General features: G+C 41.8%; 1 protein-coding gene across 2 annotated transcripts in view; it reads left to right on the forward strand.

Moving 5' to 3' along the window:
- The first annotated feature begins 5,252 nt into the window (after positions 1-5,252).
- The window catches only part of LOC148032256 (uncharacterized), a 40,236-nt gene continuing 25,933 nt past the window's right edge, over positions 5,253-19,555 (forward strand). Inside the window, exons 1-8 of one of the 2 annotated variants that reach the window (XM_087682905.1) lie at positions 5,253-5,662; positions 5,767-5,989; positions 6,204-6,307; positions 6,402-6,512; positions 6,638-6,784; positions 6,877-7,526; positions 7,624-7,745; positions 7,823-7,917. In XM_087682905.1, the coding sequence (XP_087539031.1) occupies positions 5,573-5,662; positions 5,767-5,989; positions 6,204-6,307; positions 6,402-6,512; positions 6,638-6,784; positions 6,877-7,526; positions 7,624-7,745; positions 7,823-7,917 (1,542 nt within the window). In that variant the 5' untranslated portion in view covers positions 5,253-5,572. The remainder of the gene's footprint in view (positions 5,663-5,766; positions 5,990-6,203; positions 6,308-6,401; positions 6,513-6,637; positions 6,785-6,876; positions 7,527-7,623; positions 7,746-7,822; positions 7,918-19,555) is intronic. The other variant, XM_087682906.1, reaches the window with a different exon arrangement.

A 19,555-nucleotide genomic window follows, 5' to 3' on the forward strand; every position in this document is an offset into this window, starting at 1 on the left:
GTGTGGAACTGAAATTGCATTTGTGTTTTGAGTCATATTTGATTATTTTACATTTTCCAAATGCCAACCAAATTGGAACCTTGTATGCCTTCATGTAACCAATGTTACCAACGTGTTTCTTTGTCAAGGGTCACTAGTACAAGCAAGTTTGTGATGACTTTTAAAAGAGTGGTAGATTCATGTTTATGATTCTTGAGATGGTGTCTCTATGAGTGGTAGATTCAAGACGATGATTCTTGAGATGATACCTCTATGATGTGCTTGATCTATTCCTTGCATGCTAAGATGATGTTAGCTTTTTATGTTGACCACTATTAACCAAATGCAAAAGATCAATGTATCAATAAACACAATTTCACATTGTTAAAAAGACATAAGAGTGCATTATAGCTTTTTGCACTTAGCTTCCTAGTAGTTTTACGTCACCCTCCCTTAACACGAAGTATTTAGCAAACATAAATAAGCTCCAAAAGAGCTATTAGATCATTGTTGAAATCCGAATTGCTATTTACAATACTTACGTTGAACAAAACTAGTGCTTTCATTGAATAAGCAAAGAACAACATTTTGGTACATCTAATCGCTTTCTCGCACCTTGTGAAAAACAATGTAAAGTGTTCTTTTTGGGAATATAAAAGCTCTCAATGGTCCAAGAATGTCATTTAATGCCAAGTTTATTCAGTTATGCAAAATCAATAGGTACCAATGTAGGCCATCTTTGACAATTCGTATGGTGCACCGTGAGTAAGAAACACAAATTTTTTTATAGAGGCTTCTAGCTAATATTGACAAAAGGAGCTTTGTATACACAATCAATGTGTGCCAATGCAGAGCATATTTCACTAGTTTAGTCTAAGTTCCCAAGAAACTATAGATTGATGAGAAAGACCTTCAATATAATAACGAAATGAGCATTTCCACATTCATGTAACTATTTGACAGTGCTTCAAGTTGGTGCTTTCAAGATTCTAGAATAGTGTGCATAAAAAATAGAGAAATCTGATGGAATCTCAAAATCCAAAAATTGAAATATATATTTCTTTTACAGGAAGAAATCAACACAAAGGTTGAGCAAGCAAATATGGTAACTTGATAAACATCTATTGTGTTCCTAATTACATACAATCCAAACCTTCACATGCAATAAGAATCTTGCTTGTCCAAACTAGAAGGTCCAAATAATGGAATAAAGTCTAAATAAAGGAAATTACATGCAAAGCTACTTGCTTTGAAAGAAACAACCTTTACTTCCAATCCCTTTACTCTACCTTGATTAAAAGATAGAGGATGTTACTAAAAAAAATGGGCAATGTATGTTTGTGATGCTAACTACTCAAAAGTAAACCAATAGTACATTAGATCCCTTTGTTATAAGTAGGATAATATTGATATCAAGCTAATTGCCTCAATCTAGTAGTCTCACACACTACCTGTATTGCATTTTCATATATCAAGCTCCTTGCAAATAGGAGGATGCTTTCATGTTATAATGGTTTATTCTAGATGGCCTCTTCTTACTTACAATTGTACTTAAATGATTGATTAAAGAGTCTAATATACATTACTATCACTACAAAACAAACTTTTATATCATGGGCATAACGAGTGCATACAATTGTTGTCCCTAAGGATTGAAACACCATGATATAGAAAGTTCACACAATTTATATAGTTGAAGGTTTTATCCAAGTAAAATGTAGGAGCTATTTACTACTTCCGTTTTGCCCTTAGAGTGTGACTTGAATGAACACATGTTGAGATTGTGAGTATTGTAGCAAGTACATATCAAGGACAAGTGTTATATTCTATCCCATCATTAAGGCTAGCCCTTTGAGGTTACAAATCCCACATAAAGCATGCAAGATGCAAATTCCAAGGACCTGAACCATGGACATGTAAGGACATGAGTTTGAGACCTCACCTCCATGGTTCTATGCGGAATGGATCTTAAAAACAAGTAAGGGAGTCGTAAATATGATGGCATTTGGATGTGGAGGTGGAACAATCAACAACAAGATGAATGATGGATGCATATGCAAAATGTAGGAATGGACATTCAAAGGTGGAAAAGGGAAGATAAAGATGCAATCTATTTATTGGCAATTCAATACATTATTTCGACTATTATTCAATGAGCTAGTTTTTAGGAGCATGCACAATACTTTTCAAATGAAGGTAGTGATGCTACGATTTAATGAATGGGCAACTACTTGTTATAGGCTACACACACTTGGGGAAAAGCTCAACCATGACAATGAGTTATCTTATGTGGCAATTAATCTTTTATGAAGCTCGAAAGATGCCAAGTTTAGAAATAAGGAAAATACATATTTGCCTATTAAAGCGCTACTTTTTGCACCCCAATGAGTATGAAATACATCCTCTTCATAAGGCTACATTGTTGTCGTATAAGGTTTTGTGCACCATGAGAGTAAAAGCTTACAATCTTTTGACAAAGTGTTTGAAAACTCTCAACATGAATGTACAAAATAAGTTCATCATGAACTCTTCACATAGAAAGGCATTCTTCACAAGCTAAATTGCCGTTATTATGTGAGTATAGAGTTGCACCCCTCCATTGCTCGATGGTTCAACTCCATCTCTTTCCACATGTATTGTGCGCCTTTGGCCACTTCTTCTCACCAAAATAGCTAAAAGTATAGCTCGAAATAATCAAGAGAATGGAAATCAAAGGTAAATATGTGATAAGTGCATGTGCATATAAATAGTGTCAACTTTGAGAACTAATAAGGTTTAAAGTGCACATGTGCATATGGATAGTGTCAACTTTGAGAACTAATAAGGTTTAAAGTGCACATGGGAACATCCCTCGTTCCATCTTTTCAAGGATCTCTCTCTCTCTCTCTCTCTCTCTCTCTCTCTCTCGTCGTTAATGAGGCCATACTACAATTTTGCTTAATTGTCTCAATATGACAAAATGAATTATACCTTTGCATGACCCTTAGTACATAATTCAATACTCATATACTTCCTCTATAATTTTAGGTCCATTCATGTCTCAATGAGTGAATTGCTATTTAATGTATAATGGTGGACCACCAAACTTGAAAATAGGCCATGAGCATGTGTAGAGATAATCTCAGAGAGGAGGTGGCAATAGCTTTCAAGCAAGCTACAATTGAGGCAACCAAGAGCATATTGGAGATGGGTTGATGAAAGGATTCATAACAAAGGTGAACTATGAACGAGGGTGAGGTTCAAGGAAAGGGACAAATGAGAGAGGGTTGATGAGGCAAGGGGATGTGTTTTAAGGATATGGGAGTGCTCTTTCTCTTAGATGAACTACTCAATTATTGAATTAAACCAGCCCCCCCTTCTTCTCCTCTTCCTCCTTTGTCTTCTTACTTTTTATTCTCTCTCTTTCTCTCTCTCTCTCACACACACATTCTCCTCTTTCCTCTTTTTCTTGATCCTTCTAAATGCCATGTGAATATTTTGCTACTTTGAAGGACTATGAGAATATTTACTTGCACATGGCCTAATCGAGGCAAAGGTAAATCAATGAGATAAAAGGTTATGTTTGAAAAGTTCAACTTTGAGAGGAGGAGAAGGTGGTGTTCTACAAAGTGCATAAGATAATGTCACTCTCCTTTCCCTTAGAGAGACTACTTGCTGAACATCTCTCTCTCTCCCTCCCTCCCTCCCTCTCTCTCTCCGTATTCTTTCATTTTCTTTGCATTATTGTCATAGATATTCCTCTTATTACTCTTTTTCTTTAGCTTCCTCGTTGACATGTTGCAACTCAATGAGTTTGTAGTTAGTAGGAAACCATGGGCAACATCATAATTATAGGTGAGGAAGGATGCCTATGGAGAGAAAGAATGTTGACTCATGGAAGGGGGAGGTGTTTCAAGGAGCACATGTGGGAATGTCTCACTATTAGAGAACTAGTTGCCTTACTAGAGAACTCTTTGTGCTCGTGTGTGTGTGTGTGTGTCCTTCTCATCTTTTTGTGTTGTGGCATCATGCTTTGGGTCAATTAGTTTGTAGCTAGCGCTGGAACTTGAGAATCTAAAGCATGAAAACCATGCTTAAATGGAGCAGAATGTAAACTTGCTTGGATAGAAGCTCAAGGTGCATGAGCTAGAGGAGAGATGAGAAGGAAGATAAAGGTAAATCAATGAAAAAGACCTAGATGAAAAGGGCGAGGAAGGGTGCCTATACATATAGAGAAGGCTACACACATACACATTTTCATGGAGTGCATATATGTCCCCTTACTAGAGAATGTGTTGACTTATGAAAGAAGTCTTTATGCTTGACTCTGAGTCTTTGCCTCCTTCCTCATCTTTCTATGGAGTTTGCAGCTAATGGTGGGACTTAAAACATTTGAATTATGCCAAGAACCACTAGCTCAGGTGGTATTGAAATAGTGTCATAAACCCAAGGTCATTGGTTGGTCACCAAGTTGGACGTTGTACTAGGACCACTCGTGAATTTGGTGGTCAAGGGTTTGGGCACCCCTTGACGACAAGCATCGATGTAAGCCCTGATATTGAATTAATTAAAAAACTATTCGCGTCTCAAAAAATCTGAACTATGAAAACATGCTTAAAATGAAGCAATTGCTTGTATATGGTCTAAAGGTGCACGAGCTAGTGGTGGAGAGATGGGAAAGGACATGCAGATAAGGCTAGTTTCACATTCCTCTAGACACCTTGCAAGGGTAGGTGTGTTCATTGCCATGCCATGCAAAGGTTGGTTGAAAATGTTGTCTATGAGAGCTAAATGTGACTGGCAAGTCCACCATGCTCAAGTCCAAAAAGTAAAGAAAGTTTTATGCATATAACATTTGAACTTGTGACCTCGAAGATGTGTGTTATCTACACTTTCATCTCATCGATCACACCATATTGGTGAGTGCATGAATCTTGATTTAAACATTCGGTTCGTCTAGACTGTGTGAAAGACATGGGTATCGGGCCAGGTTAATGAAAAATATGGAGAGAGAGAGAGAGAGAGAGAGAGAGAGAGAGAGAGAGAGAGAGAGAGAGAGAGAAGAAAGGTGCCCAAGGAGAGGGAAGGCTCTATTGTCTACATACACATGCAAGTACGTGTGTGTGTGTGTGTGTGTGTATGGAGTGAGGAGGTGTTTTAAGGAGTGCACATGGGAATGTCCCCTTGTCCTATGTCTAGAGGGGACTACTCGCCTTAGGAAAGTCCTTTTTGTGCCTCCCCCCCCCCCCCTCTCGCTTGGTTGCTCGTCCTCTTCTTCTTCCTTTTCGTCTTCCTCAACGCCAAAGGGGAAAAAAAAGGAAAAGGAAGGAAAGAAAACACTCACACACACACACACACACCCCATCATCGACGCAACGCAATCACGCCATTCTTCCCGACCGCCTGGAATCCCCCCCCACTTAGACGCCACAGAGCCGTCGCGACGCCATAGCTTCCCTCTTCTCCTTGTTCTTCATCTTACGCCGGCGTGGTTGCGTTTCGATCCCCCACCCGTTTCAGCTTGCGGCAGATCATCCCGGCCCCCCTTCCCTCCCCCGATCCACCGCCATCACCCCTCCCTCAACCCGGCGCGTCTCAACCCCACCCTGCGGCCATGGTCTCCACCCGCCGCACCTCCGGCAAACGCTCCCCGCCCCCTTCGTCCGATCCCGCCCCCGAGCAGTTATCTCCCAAACGTGCCAAGGTACCATGCCTCCCGTATTCATTCCGGCCCCTTCCAGCACCCCCCCTCTGCCGCCTGGGTCGGTGGCTCCATCTAATTTCTCCCGTGTTGTTGCATATGTGCAGACAGAGGATAAGCCCGATGAGCCGTCCGTCGCCCCTCCCCCAGAGCAGAACGACTCGCAGTTATGTGACCCGGCTCCACAGGAAGAAACTCCTGAACAGGATTCTGCTCGGCCCACCCAGCCACCAGCATGCGATCAGGCAGAGAGTTCCCCGCATACGCCAAAGCCTGCAGATGGAGCCACGGATGAATTGGATGATAAATCCAAGGCGCTTACAACTGCAGGTGTGGATTGCCATTTTATAAGAAAACTATCTATCTAGGTGGGCTGATTCTGAGCACTAGAGATGGAGCATGTTAAAGTAACTGGGTGTCGATGAGTGTCACAATTTCTAGAATCCCTAATGATGGATGCCATTAATGATTAAAAATTGAACACTCTGGATAACATGTTTATGCGCAGTATTATGCAATTTGCATAATCAAGTGTTCTGTTCAGGGGTGCCAGCCGTCTCAAGACAGAGAAATTCTGGAACCTGGCTCAGACTAAAAGCCCCAGCTACTGGGAATCCATGGGGAAAGCTCCTTTCACAATGTAACCAGGTGACAACTGATTGATTCATGCACAAGCTCGGGCGTATTTACAACTCTGATGTTGTTTACTAATGGATTGCTCATGGGCTTTCACCAACACCAGCATGTTACTTTAGTTGGGCACACATTCACCATTGGACGCAGTAGGACTTGCAACTTGCAGCTTAAGGACCAGGGCATAAGTGGTGTCCTTTGCAAGCTGAAGTTTATGCAGGTAAGAGTACTTGACAAGTATGCTCTCCTTTTGATTTTTGTAAGCAACCGATTATGTAGGGTCTTCCAATAGAAACTGATCAAAGATTTTGTTACTGGGTGCTGATTCAACATAACAACCTTCAGCATCAACACGGTGGAGTAACTCTTCTAGAAAATACTGGGAACAGTGGCGCAGTGCATGTGAATGGAAAAAATGTGAAGAGAAATTGTAACGTATTGCTTAAAGGAGGAGATGAGATAATCTTCACCTCGTGCAAACACTATTCATATGTATCCTGCTAAATGCATATTTCATAGAGCCATCTGAAGTTTGACAAGTTATGTTTGTGTCGTGTTATTTTACATCCTTAGCACACTTTCAGATTTTCCAGCCATTGTCAAATAGCTCAGTGGCCTCATCAGCAACTCAACCTGTTCCAGAGAGCAGGGCAGAAGTCTTACAGGTTGATGAAGCTAGAACTGGTGACCCTATGGACGTTGCAGGAGCATCAATCTTGGCTTCGCTATCGAATTTGACTCCGAGTGCAGGTTTCCATGCGACTTTAGCACAGAGTACCGACGAAAGGTTGAAGGCAACCATGGCTGCAATGTTGCCTCCAATGCCACCGCCCTCTGACATGTCTGAAGGATCCATCTCTGATGTTGAGGCTGCAGGACAAGCAGGCAAAAGTTGTGATGATACCACTGTTATACCCATGGAAGCAGGGGCAGACAAACCATCAGCTGATATCACCTTGGAAGATGCAGGGATTCTAGATGCAGGGACTGGCCATGTAGAACTTGGTGCAGAATGTCTAGTACCAATGCCAAAAGAAGGTGACACTGCACTATGTGGGGAACTTGAATGTGCAGCAGGTGACATAAGAAGCACTAAAGGTAAAGAGATAGAGAGAAACAATGATGCTGCTATAGCTGCTGCAAAGAGACAAACCTTGAAAGAGGATCTATTGAGAATGGTTGTAGATGGACATAGTGTGGAAGTTTCATTTGAGAATTTTCCTTATTATCTGAGGTGAGTACACTGATGGACAGAGGGAAATAACCAGTTTCATTTGAAGTGGAGTTTATGACATGGCTATCAGTTGACATTCAAATCTATATTTGAACAGTGAAAGCACAAAGAATGTGTTGATTGCGTCTACTTACATCCATCTGAAGCGTCCGGATTTTGCTAAGTTTATAGCAGACTTACATGCAGTTAGTCCTCGCATTCTACTGTCAGGACCTTCAGGTTTAATCCTTACCAGACGTGGTTTGGAGTACTACATGAAAGTGATCATAGTTACTAATCCATTCAACTTTGTCCAGGGTCAGATATTTATCAAGAGGCTTTGGTGAAAGCTTTGGCAAGTCATTTCAGTGCTAAATTGCTGATCTTTGATATTAGCTCCTTACCATCTACTGTAAGTTTACTATTTTTTAAAACTGTACGACATTTTACTGAAGCTAATCATATCTAGATGTAACTTCCTGGAAAATGCTCGGACACAATGTTTAGTTTTGAAAATATTTGATTGCTTTGATTCTTTGTAGCCCCATTATGCTTTAGTTGGATCTTATTGCTGTGTAGCACACATGCCACATGGTACTTTCTTATGTGTATTTAGTCTCCCTCCAAACAGGTATTCATGTACTTATGTGCATGTGGTTTTCAGATCAGTATTGGGTGCCAGCCCTTTCTCTGTGCGTCTTCTGTCTTTAGTGTGTTTGTGTGTGTTCATCATATTTGCCATGGAGACTCGAGGCAGTGTTTTTAGTTGTAGAGCAGTTTCAGCAGTCTATTTTAAAAGGTCTGTCCTGCTACCTGCATTCCCTGGCCTTTTGAGCGGGTTCAGGGCCAGATACTGCGGGAATGGGCAGGACATCATCCATCATGCAGGAGTAAACAACGTTAGTCTTTTGCTTTCCAGAATTCAGGCACCGGTGACCTGCAGGTGCTCTCTCAGGCAAGAGCTGCTGAAAATTGTGTTTCACATGTTAACAGCCTTAGAAATTCCTACTGTATTTCTGCTGAGGACAGCCTGGGTTCCATCCAAAGAGTCCCCTTCTTCCACCCAAACTTTGTCCCATGTAACTGTGGTGTTTTTCCCCCGTGCAAGGAGCAGACCAGGCTGGGTGGCAGCAGCTGGAGCTGGAGGAGGCTGATGATGAAGGTAATAGTGATAAAAGTAACAATGATCAATGTGATGGCAGAGACTATGGGAATAAGGGGTAACAGGTTATGGATGAAAGTGGTGTGCACATTGAGTCCCTATTTATAGAACATGGTGGAGCTAGAAGAAGTCTTGTGCTATACAAAAAGCAGAAATGCCTTTTGTAGACCGTTTAATGAGCCAAAAAAAGGATATTTAGAAGGCAAATTTTGGTAGTTCAAGATAGGTTGTCTCACCAAGTCCCAAGGTCCTACTCAACACTCCTCAGGGTTTCATACTACCCCATTAGAATTGTAGCCGTATTGTGTTGTGCTACACTTGTCCAAGCCATTTGTTAAAAGACTGTAAATCTTAGTAGTTAGTTTGTGAACTTCTATTTGTAACTTCTCTCTATCGTTGCTTTTGTTCATATTGCCATTGTTAGAAATTCCCCTCGATGATTATACCAATGTGGTCACTCATCATGAGTGAACAACTCCCATACTCACACTTGGCCAAGGAAGAGAGCTCCATCAATGCGACATCATTAGCCAAAAATTGCAAAAAGTCTTTGTGAGCCAACCCATGAAACCCATCTTAATGGCAATTTTTGTTGGATTGCAACATCTTTGTTCATTTATCACTTGCACTTTATTGTTCTCCACCATTTGTACTGCTTGTGCAAGAAGATACATCATGAGCTGATGAACTTGAATTTCATAAACTTTGGGTCCTCACCCAAACGATAGCAAGTTCACAATCTTGAACCTAAGGATTTAATATTTATGTATTGCTGTTGATAACTTCAATTCATGGTCATAGTTTATCTTTGTCACTTCCTTGAATGGGACTCATCTTTAAACTTTGGGCGTTTCACATTTGTTGAGGTTATTGGCGAGATTGCAAATGCTCATCAAGTACAATTTGATTAATGCTTGATGAAGATGTGAGATTATATAGAGATGAAGATGATAAAAGGGCCTCAAACCTCCTTGTTTCAAGGATAGGGGTGGAGGTGAGTTTGAAAGTGGTGTTGCAGATGCTTAGAACAACTTTGAGAGTGTGTCATACTGGAGACAAAAAAAACCAAGTGTAAGGGTAGAAACTCTCTCTCAACCATGGATGTCGGTGTTGAAGATGGATGACAATTTGATATCAAACTTCGTGTTGTGCCGAGAACCAATATGAAATAATGTAGCTTGAAGATGAAGGTAGACTTGAAACCTCTTAGTTAAAGAGCCAAAGGAGAATTAGCCATTTGATATGCAAAATGTGCTTGTACTTAATCTTATGGGAGGGCTTCAATGCTAACCAAGTGGCGTAGGCAAGCGTGAATCTCAACCTCGGGGGATGGCCCCAATGCTAGTTAAGAATTGCCAAGATAGTAGTCTACTATGCACATGGATGTAGGTAATGGAGGAAGACCTGATAGTTCCTATCACAGGTATGTGAAATTTTGTTGCTTTGCTTAGCATTTGATAAGTTATTCATCAACATGTGCAAATGTGATGTGCAAGTTAACTAATTCACAATGTTGGACAAGGAACCTCGAGAAGTTAGTGGCTTTCAAAGTCAAACGTTGTAATAAGTTGTATTGGTCAGGTACTAGGGGTACTTGGTGACAATTGTTAGCCTAGGGAAATTTATTAGCCATTAGAGTCAGCAGTGACATTAGGAATTAGGCATTAATTGATTAATTAATGCCAGTTCTAAAAGGTCAAGACAGTTGGGGTGACAAATTTTCCTCGCTAATTTAATTATTGGCCGGCACAATTTTCTTTTGAGCACAAACTTTAATTATTGTGGTTTTTATTTTCGCCTTGATTGGTTCAGGGCTGTTTGAGACTCTTTGTTGGGAAGGGTTGGTTCCTATGTTCGTGGATACCAAGAGGAGCAATCGAAAGGGACCAATGCTTCTGAATATGCGGCCTTGGTTGGTTAGTCCTCTCAGAAGAAGGGGAAGCACCAAAAGGAGGAGGACAAATCTACGAAGGACAAAGAAAAGGAGTCCACTTGTCACATTTGTGGCAAAACAGGTTACTGGAAGAAGGATTGCCATGACAAGGAGAAGAAGGAGAAGGAGAAGGAGGAGAAATCTTCAAAGGATTTCGAAGCAGTGGCTCCTCGCTCATTAGCTGCTTTCCTCCACTTGGATGTGGTTGAGGATTTGACCTTGACGGCTTTTGATGCTGTGTTGACGGCCCCATACACTCAGGAGTGGATTGTTGATAGTGGTGTCTCACGACACATGACTCCTCCTTCAGCAGGTGTTACTCATTCGTGGCCTTTGCATGGCCAAATTCTCAGTGGTGACAGTTTGTCTATTCCTATACAGGGATGGGAAACCATGTATCTTATTCCAAATGGACGTGGTAGTGCCTATAAATCTGAGGTACTTTATGTGCTGGCCTTGGGATACCATCTACTTTCTGTGCACAAGATTTATGCCCTCGGCCTCTTGGTCGAATTTGATGAGGATTCTTTTCAGATTCTTGATTGTGGATCGAGACAGGTTCTTTATGAGAAGAATGGAGTCTACAAGTTGTGGTCTTTTTCTGCCTTGACTTCTCTTCTTATTACCTCTCAAACTCAGTTGGAGAGCTTTGGCATGCTCGGTTTGGCCACCTCAATTATGATTACCTTCGGAAGGCGTCAAAGGGACAACTTGTTCGAGGTTTGTTGGATATTGTGGTGAGCCAGTAGCCTTGTGTATCCTGCATCCGTGGGAAGCAAACTCATGATGCTGTTCCTAGCAAGGCTTCGAGGCGGTCTTTAGTACCCTTGGAGATTGTTTCTACTGATCTTTGTGGATGGATGAGGACGGAGTCCCTTTGAGGAAGCTTGTATTTCATGCTAATTGTGGATGATTACAATAGGATGACATGGACTTGTTGGGAATAAAGGCCTCGTGCCTTTAAATGTGCTCGGGTGTAAACACACCCTTAGTACTTGTACTTACACATATATATCTATCTAAAAACCTTAAGTGGTACACTTGTCATTGTACCTAAAATCGTGCTCACTCTCTGCTTTGCTCTCTCTCACTCTCTCTGTCTCTCGTCGTGCGTAACGATTGACTGTCTCGATCTTCGTGCCTAACCCGTCACTACAGGGTCTATTTTCTGAAGCTGAAGTCGAAGGCTTTCTCTAACTTTAAGGATTGGTTGCTCTTTGAGGAGAACCGATCGGGTTGGATGCTGAAGATGTTATGATTAAATAAGGAAGGAGAATTTGTTTTTAATGAGCTTGCTTGTTTTTGTGCAGATCGTGGTATTTAGGAGGCGTTGCCAATGCAAATGCCCCTCAGGAGAATGACATCTAGGAGTGGAAGAATTGTAATGTGATCGAGATGGCCTGTACCATGATGGAGCATCGTTAGACACCTCAGTGGCTATGGGCTGAGGTTGTGGCTACCATAGTTCACATCTTTAATCGTTTTCCTACTTGCGTTGTTGTTGGTATGACTCCATACGAGGCATACTTTGGGTCTAAGCCAGATGTTTCTTATTTCAAAGTTTTTGGGTGTGATGCCTATATTTACTTCCCAAAGACACAGTGTGACAAATTTGAAGCGGCTTTCAAACGATAGGTGTTTGTGGGCTATAGCTAAAAGTCTCAAGGCCATCGATTGTATGATTTTGTTAAGTGGGATGTCTACATGAGTCGTGATGTTCGGTTCGTAGAAGTTCTAGTTTGAGAGGAAGGTGAGGAACACCTTGTTCTTGGAGATCCCGGTGATAGCTGGGACGTGCTAGCGACTGCTGCTCTAGAGCTTGTCTCTCTTGAGGACTCTTTGTCGGATGAGAAGCTTAGTTTTCAGCCGCCAGATTCACCAGCTCCTCGCCATTGGTGGATCTTCTCGAAATTTCAGCAGATGGAGAGGGGCGAGGTGAGATCTGGTGTCCTCCTTGTTGGGCTTGTGACACTCTTTGTGATTTAGGGATTGAGGGGGTCCTTGAGGAGTGATTGATGCAGGATGACCCGCGACGCTCTTGGCAGAACCATGCACAACACAATGAGCTTGTTTACACTAATTATTGTTTGATGACTCCTGTCATGCAAGATCGAGAGCCCACTTCCGTGAAGGAGGCTTTATAGCATCATCATCGGTGGAAAGCGATGGTGCATGAGCTGGAGTCGATCGAGAGGAATGTCACTTGGTATCTCATGCCAAAGCCTCCTCATAAGAAGATTATTGGAGTCAAATGGGTCTTTAAGTCCAAGTACTGGGGTGATGGCACATTGGACAAGCACAAGGCCTGTCTTGTTCCTCAAGGTTTTGCATATCGTCCAGACATTGATTTCCATGATACTTTTGCCCCTACAGCTCGGATGGCCACTATTTGTGTCGTTCTTGCCTTGGCTAGCCATAGGAGATGGCCAGTCTATCAGCTGGATGTGAAGTCTGCCTTCTTGAATGGGGAATTGAAGGAGGAGATCTATGTTGAGCAGCCTCCGAGCTTCGGTTCTTCTAATAGTAAGGTGTATAGGTTGCGGAAGGCTCTCTATGGCCTTAAGTAGGCTCCCCGTGCTTGGAATGAGAAGATTGACTCGTTCCTCGAGGAGAAATTAGGGTATCGATGTTCCAAATCTGATCCCTAGTTGTATGTACACACCTCAGGTGGATGTTGTGTGTTGTGTGTCCTTTATATGGACGACTTGATTGTGATAGGTGACCATACTTAGATGGTCGAGTAGACGAAGGTAGCATTTCATGAGGAGTTTGAGAGGACAGATATGGGACTTCTTCACTTCTTTCTAGGCCACGAGATCCCTCAAACTTCAAGGGGGATCTTTATTTCCCAACAGCAGTATGTATAGAAGCTATCGACTACGTGTGAGATGGTGGAATGCAAGTTTGTTATGACTCCTATGGACCCGAATTGAAAGGCTACGACCCATTCCGATTCTTCTTTGGCAGGTGCTACCCGATATAGGTGCTTCATTGGCTTCTTGATTCGGCTTCTTAATACCCATGTTGACTTACGTGATGCTGTAGGTGTGCTGGCCGATGAGTGAGCCCAAGATGCTGCATTGGCAAGATGCTCAGAGGTTTTTGCACTTTCTACGGGGGACTCTTGATCTTGGGATCTATTATCTTGCTGGTACGGGTGCTACGGACTTGGTACTTACAGGATGGAGTGATTTAGATTGGGTTGGTGATGTGGGTCATCGGAGGTCTACGACAAGTTATTGTTTTACCTTGGGTGCTAGTGTTGTTTCACGGAGCAGTAAGAAGCAACCCATGGTTGCTCTCTTTGAGATTGAGGTGGAGTATTGTGCGGTGTGTTCTACTACATGTGGGACAATGTGGCTTCGCAGGTTCTTAGAGAAGCTTGGCTGCACGTAAATAGGTCCTACTGTTCTACAATGTGACAATGAGAGTTGCATTGCCTTGGCCAAGAATCTTGTGTTTCATGCTCGGACGAAGCATATTGAGATCCAATATCATTTCATTTGGGAGAAGATCCTAGATGAGACCATTTCTCTAGTCTATTGCAAGATAGAGGACAATCTTGCCTATTTGTTTACCAAGGCGCTTCCCCACGCTTTACTTCAACAACACTCTAGATCCATAGCCTTGAGCTGTGTGTAGGATCTGAGAGGGTGTGTTAGAGATTGGCATTCCTTGACTCACAGATTCAGATCTAAGCAGTTTCGGAGCAGTCTCTCCAGGCAGTCCACATGGCAATCAATCTGTACAGTAGGCGACAGGGAATGCAGGTGGCACATGGCTCGTGGCACAGTCGGTCATGGCTATTGCAGTCGGGCAGTGCAACTCAGACAACTGTTGTCCAGTCGGTTTAATGGAGCAGACCTGTATTATTTTTGGCATTTTTCCTGGCCTATTTATTGGCCTCGATTTCAACAATGTCTAATAGTTGTTTTCACAGATTTCAGGCTGCAGGCCGTGGAGACTGCCCTTGGGGCTGATGGAGATTGAGATCTTCACACCCCACAAAGGCTCTCATTGAAAGCCATGAATTGGCTAGTCTCTTTGTCAAGCACTTTTATAAACTTTTACAAGTTGCTCAAAGAAATAGTCAATGATTGTGATCTCAAGTTTACTATTCGTGTTTAGTAGACATGTCTTCTAGAAATTGGAGACCTGATTGTCCATGTCGTCCTTGGAACATCTTGAGATTGATGGACATATTGAGAGGACAAGTCAAACCATGGAGGATATGTTGCACATTTCCATGGACTTTGTAGCAAGAGATAATAGCTTATTTATGTTGATTTACAAGAAAATGTAGTCAGTACTAATCGATTTTCTACATGCATGAGATGTTGACAATTGCAAGGAAAAGCACTAAAACAATCCAAGTTTATGCCATGTTTAATGCTAACTAGAATAAACTCCTTGAGAGCTCCAAGAGGGCATGTGGGTATACCTTAAAGTTCCAAAGAACTCTGATTCAATAACTATGTGAGAAGAGAGAAGAAACTTTGATGAATGGAATGATGGAAGTTCTGAATCATGGAGTGAATGTGATACAAGGGAACAACGGTGCTGTAGCACAAGGAAGATGATGAAGACAACCTCGAATCACAAACCGCAATGTCCTCCTGAAGGGGTGTGAGGGTAGTAGAGAGGTTGGAGAGAAGAGGTGACGGATTGAATGAATCAGTCGTAAAGAATGAGTGAGAGAGTGGCCTATAAATAGGCACAGTCAGTCTAGGATGGCGTCCCTTTTTGGGGCTGCAAACCCTAAATGTAGAACGCGGAAACTCAAAAACGCAATCTGCAGGTGAAGGGTGTCTCAACACCCCCTCTCAGGCCCAAAAAGGGGAACAAGAGAAGAGTGAGGTGGAGATGCAATGCTACACGCTGAAGAATGCTCATGCAATAGGTGCCACTTGAACAGTGTTTCTCGTGGGGAAATTGTTCACTTGCCCAAGGGCCCTAGTACAAAGATGATGAAAACATGCAATGCATAGGAGGAATGTCAGACTTTGTGTGGTGCCGAGAACCATAAGGATATGCTTGTATGCGATCTCAGGAGGTGGCTCCATGTTGACCAAGTGACCAAGGCAAGAAGAGAAGAGGAGGAAGACGATGTAGAGGATTTCTAAGATCCAAGATTTCCACTGAAAAGGGAACCTACAGTAAAGAATAGTAGATAGAGTAAATTGGAGAACCCAAAACTCAACCTTGGGAGAGAAGCCACTAGCTCCGTGCATCCATGCTGGAAGGAATAAGAAGGCCTCGTCACCAAGTTGGGGCTGAACCTTTGAGGTCTCGATCTAGGTGGTACCTGAAGATCGTGGGTATCAGTAGAAGAGATGATTGGTCGAAGACGGCCACCCCAAGAAAGTAGAGGATGGGTGAAGAACTTCATGTGGAGTAGGTTTCCCGTTTGAAGTAAGAGGTGGAGGGGCCCTTGTTGAAGTCGAAGAAGTATATGCCCCCTTCGAGGGTAAAGGAATAACACCCCCCTCTGAATCCCCCTTTGAAGTAGATAGGAAATCCAAAAACTCATGGATGACGGACTTCGAAATGTCTGATGATGAAGGAAGTGCCGCTAGTCGCGCCGAAGAGCTCCTAGAGGTAGCCTCTCGAACCTAAGTAGTCGAGGGTGGGGAAGGGTGGGGCTCGGAATGAGCAAGAGGTGGGCAAGAGTCACTGTCTCTCAGTGGAGTGGATTGGATAGCTGAAGAAGAGGAAGGCATTGACTTTTGTGATTCAAGGTGAACATGAAGTATTTGATAACCCTTTGATATGTTCCTTTGAAGTTCAGAAGCTGATAAAGAAGGAAGCTTGTGAGGTATATATGTTATGGTCTCTTCTTGTACATGACACTTTTACTTGTAATATAAAGCAACAATTTTCTTATGTTTGTGAGTTGAATGTAAATAATGAATTAAGTGGTTTGTTAAATGAATTTAAAGATGTGTTTCCATCTGACTTACCTAGTGGCCTTCCACCAGATAGGGGTGATGTGAATCACCCAATTGACATAGATAGGGATATACACCCTATTTCTAAACCACCTTACAGGCTAAGTGAAACACAGCACCAAGAAGTCGAAAGACAAATCAAGGATTACCTTGATAAGGGGTTTATACAACCCAGCAATTCACCTTGGGCTTTGCCAATTTTATTGGTAAAGAAAAAAGGTGGTTCTATGCGACTTTGTGTTGATTATAGAGCATTTAATAAGATAACGGTGAAGCATAAATTTCCTGTGCCCAGAATGGAAGATCTTTTTGATCAATTACAACGGGCAAAATTCTTCACAAATATTGACTTAAGATCAAGCTATCACCAAGTAAGAATTAAGGCCCAGGATGTTCCTGAGACGGCATTTGGTACTAGATATGGGCATTATGATTTTTTGGTGATGCCTTTTGGTCTCACTAGTGCACCAGCTACTTTTATGAAGTTGATGAATAGTGTGTTATAGCCCTATTTAGGACACTTTGTAGTAGTCTTTTTGGATGATATCTTGATCTTTAGTAAATCAAGAGAAGAATATTTGGAACACTTACGGTTAGTATTCCAATTGGTAAGAACCCATTCCCTTTATGCGAAGAAAACTAAATGTGAATTCTTCGCACAAGAAGTCAAATATTTGGGGCATATTATCTCGAAAGAGGAAATCAAGATGGATCCAGAAAAAGTAAGGGCAATTATTGAATGGCCATCTCCAAGGAACCTGGAAGAGCTGCAGATTTTTCTAGGTTTATCTGGATTTTATCGTAGATTCATTCGAGATTATGCCAAGTTAGCTGTTCCAATGACAGACCAACTTAAAGGGAAAGGGAAGAGTTTTAATTGGGGAACAGACCAAAATGAAAGTTTTCAAAAACTTAAGGAAGCTATTGCTACAGCTCCAGTATTATTAATTGTGGATCCCAATAAACCATTTGTGGTTGAAGTTGATGCCAGTGATAGGGCACTAGGCGCGGTCTCATTACAAGAGGGTCAACCGGTTGCTTTTGAAAGCAAGAAATTAGACCGTGCAAAACGGAATTATTCCGTTTATGAGAGGGAGCTGTATGCAATAGTACATGCAATGAAGAAATGAAGATACTATTTGTACGATGCCAAACTTTTGATCTTGTTGGATCATGAAAGCATTAAGTGGCCCAATCGGATCTACAAGTGCGTAAAGCCAGATGGGCCGAACTCCTTCAAGAGTTTGACTATGAGATAAGGTATAGAAAAGGAAAGTACAATATAGTGGTTGATGCTCTCAGCAGAATGGCTATCATAAATGAATTGAGTTTTACTCAGTTCACTTCCGATTTGCTTGAATCCTTAAAAGGGAATTGCGAGGTTGATCCAGCATATTCCAACATATGGAAAGCAATAGAAAATGGGGATCCAAATGGAAGGGCCTCCACTGAGGAAGGAACATCTGAAGATGTTCAACAAGGAAATGGAGCATCAGGGGTTGCTCAAATGGGATTCAAGTAGATTTTACCATTGATAATGGTTATTTACTCTACAAGGGTAGGGTATGTGTCTTGACAGATACAGAAATAAGGCGCGAGATACTCTTTGAGTGTCATGATACCCCTAGTGCGGGACATCCAGGAGTTAATAAAACTTACAGTTTTATTAAAAGGCAATTCTATTGGCCTGGAATGAATAAGGACGTCCTTGACTATGTGGTCAAATGTAATACATGCTAGGTTAATAAAGTTGAAAGATTGAAAATAGGAGGATTTATCCACCCATTAGAGATTCCTTCGGGAAAATGGGAGAGTATCTCCATGGACTTTATTGTCGCGGTACCCAAAACACAAAGGGGGCACGACTCTGTGTGGGTGATTGTGGATAGGTTAACCAAAATGGCTAGGTTTATTCCAACTTCAATTGATGTTAAAACACGAGAATTGGCTAGATTGTTCATAGAGAACATATACCGATTGTATGGCCTTCCGGTAAATATAGTTTCTGATCGGGATAGAAAATTTGATAGTCAATTTTGGCTTGCGGTATTTAGGAAGTTGGATACTAAACTTAGCATGAGCACGGCGGAGCACCCACAAATTGATGGGCAAACTGAAAGGGTTAACCAAATCCTTGAAGATATGCTAAGAGCATATGTAAGTAAAAGGCAAACTAAATGGGAAGAATATTTACCAATAGCAGAGTTTGCATATAATAGTGCCAAATACTCTTCCACTGGATATAGTCCATTCATGTTAACGTATGGGTTTCAGCTAGAGCTCCTCATGGAGTAGGACTACATAAGGAAAGGGTTCACGCAGCAAAGGATTTTTTGGAGGATATGAATAGTATGTTAAAATTTGCTCAAGGAAATATTAAGAAAGCTCAAGACCGAGCTAGAGCTTATGCAGATCCTCACCGAAGAGACATCTCCTTTGAGGAAGGGGAATTGGTTTATCTTAAAGTGCCTGGACAAACTAAAACTATGAAAACGGGACGATGTCCAAAGCTTTCATCCAGGTATTGTGGTCCTTTCAAACAGGCTTACAATCTCCAACTACCTGCTGGTAGTAAAATACATCCAGTTTTCCATGTAAGCAAGCTAAGAAAGAAGCTGGGTGATATGGATAATCTAGTCTTAAATGATAACATTGAGGAGCTATTTGGTGACCAATCTATTCCACATGAACCAGAAAGAATTTTAAATCTTCGTAACATACGAACAAGGCATACTATTTATCAAGAATGTCTGGTAAAATGGAGGGATTGTTTAGAAAGCTCCACATGGGAGCGAGTAAGCACTTTAAGAAAAAGGTTTCCCAATTTACAGTTGGACCTTCCAAGTATCGTTTTCGAGGACAATTGATTCTTAAGGGGGAGGAAATGTTACATCAATAAATGTAACTTATTGGGAAACAAGCGTGAGAGATGACCATCTGGGGGCCTTGGGCGCCCATACGGGGTTAAGGGGAGCTTAGGAAGTAAGTGAGTCATAAAAATGGTATA

Source organism: Lygodium microphyllum, chromosome 8 (assembly GCF_053477565.2).
Source record: "Lygodium microphyllum isolate KBCC chromosome 8, Lygodium_microphyllum_v1.1.10, whole genome shotgun sequence".
NCBI lineage: Eukaryota > Viridiplantae > Streptophyta > Polypodiopsida > Schizaeales > Lygodiaceae > Lygodium > Lygodium microphyllum.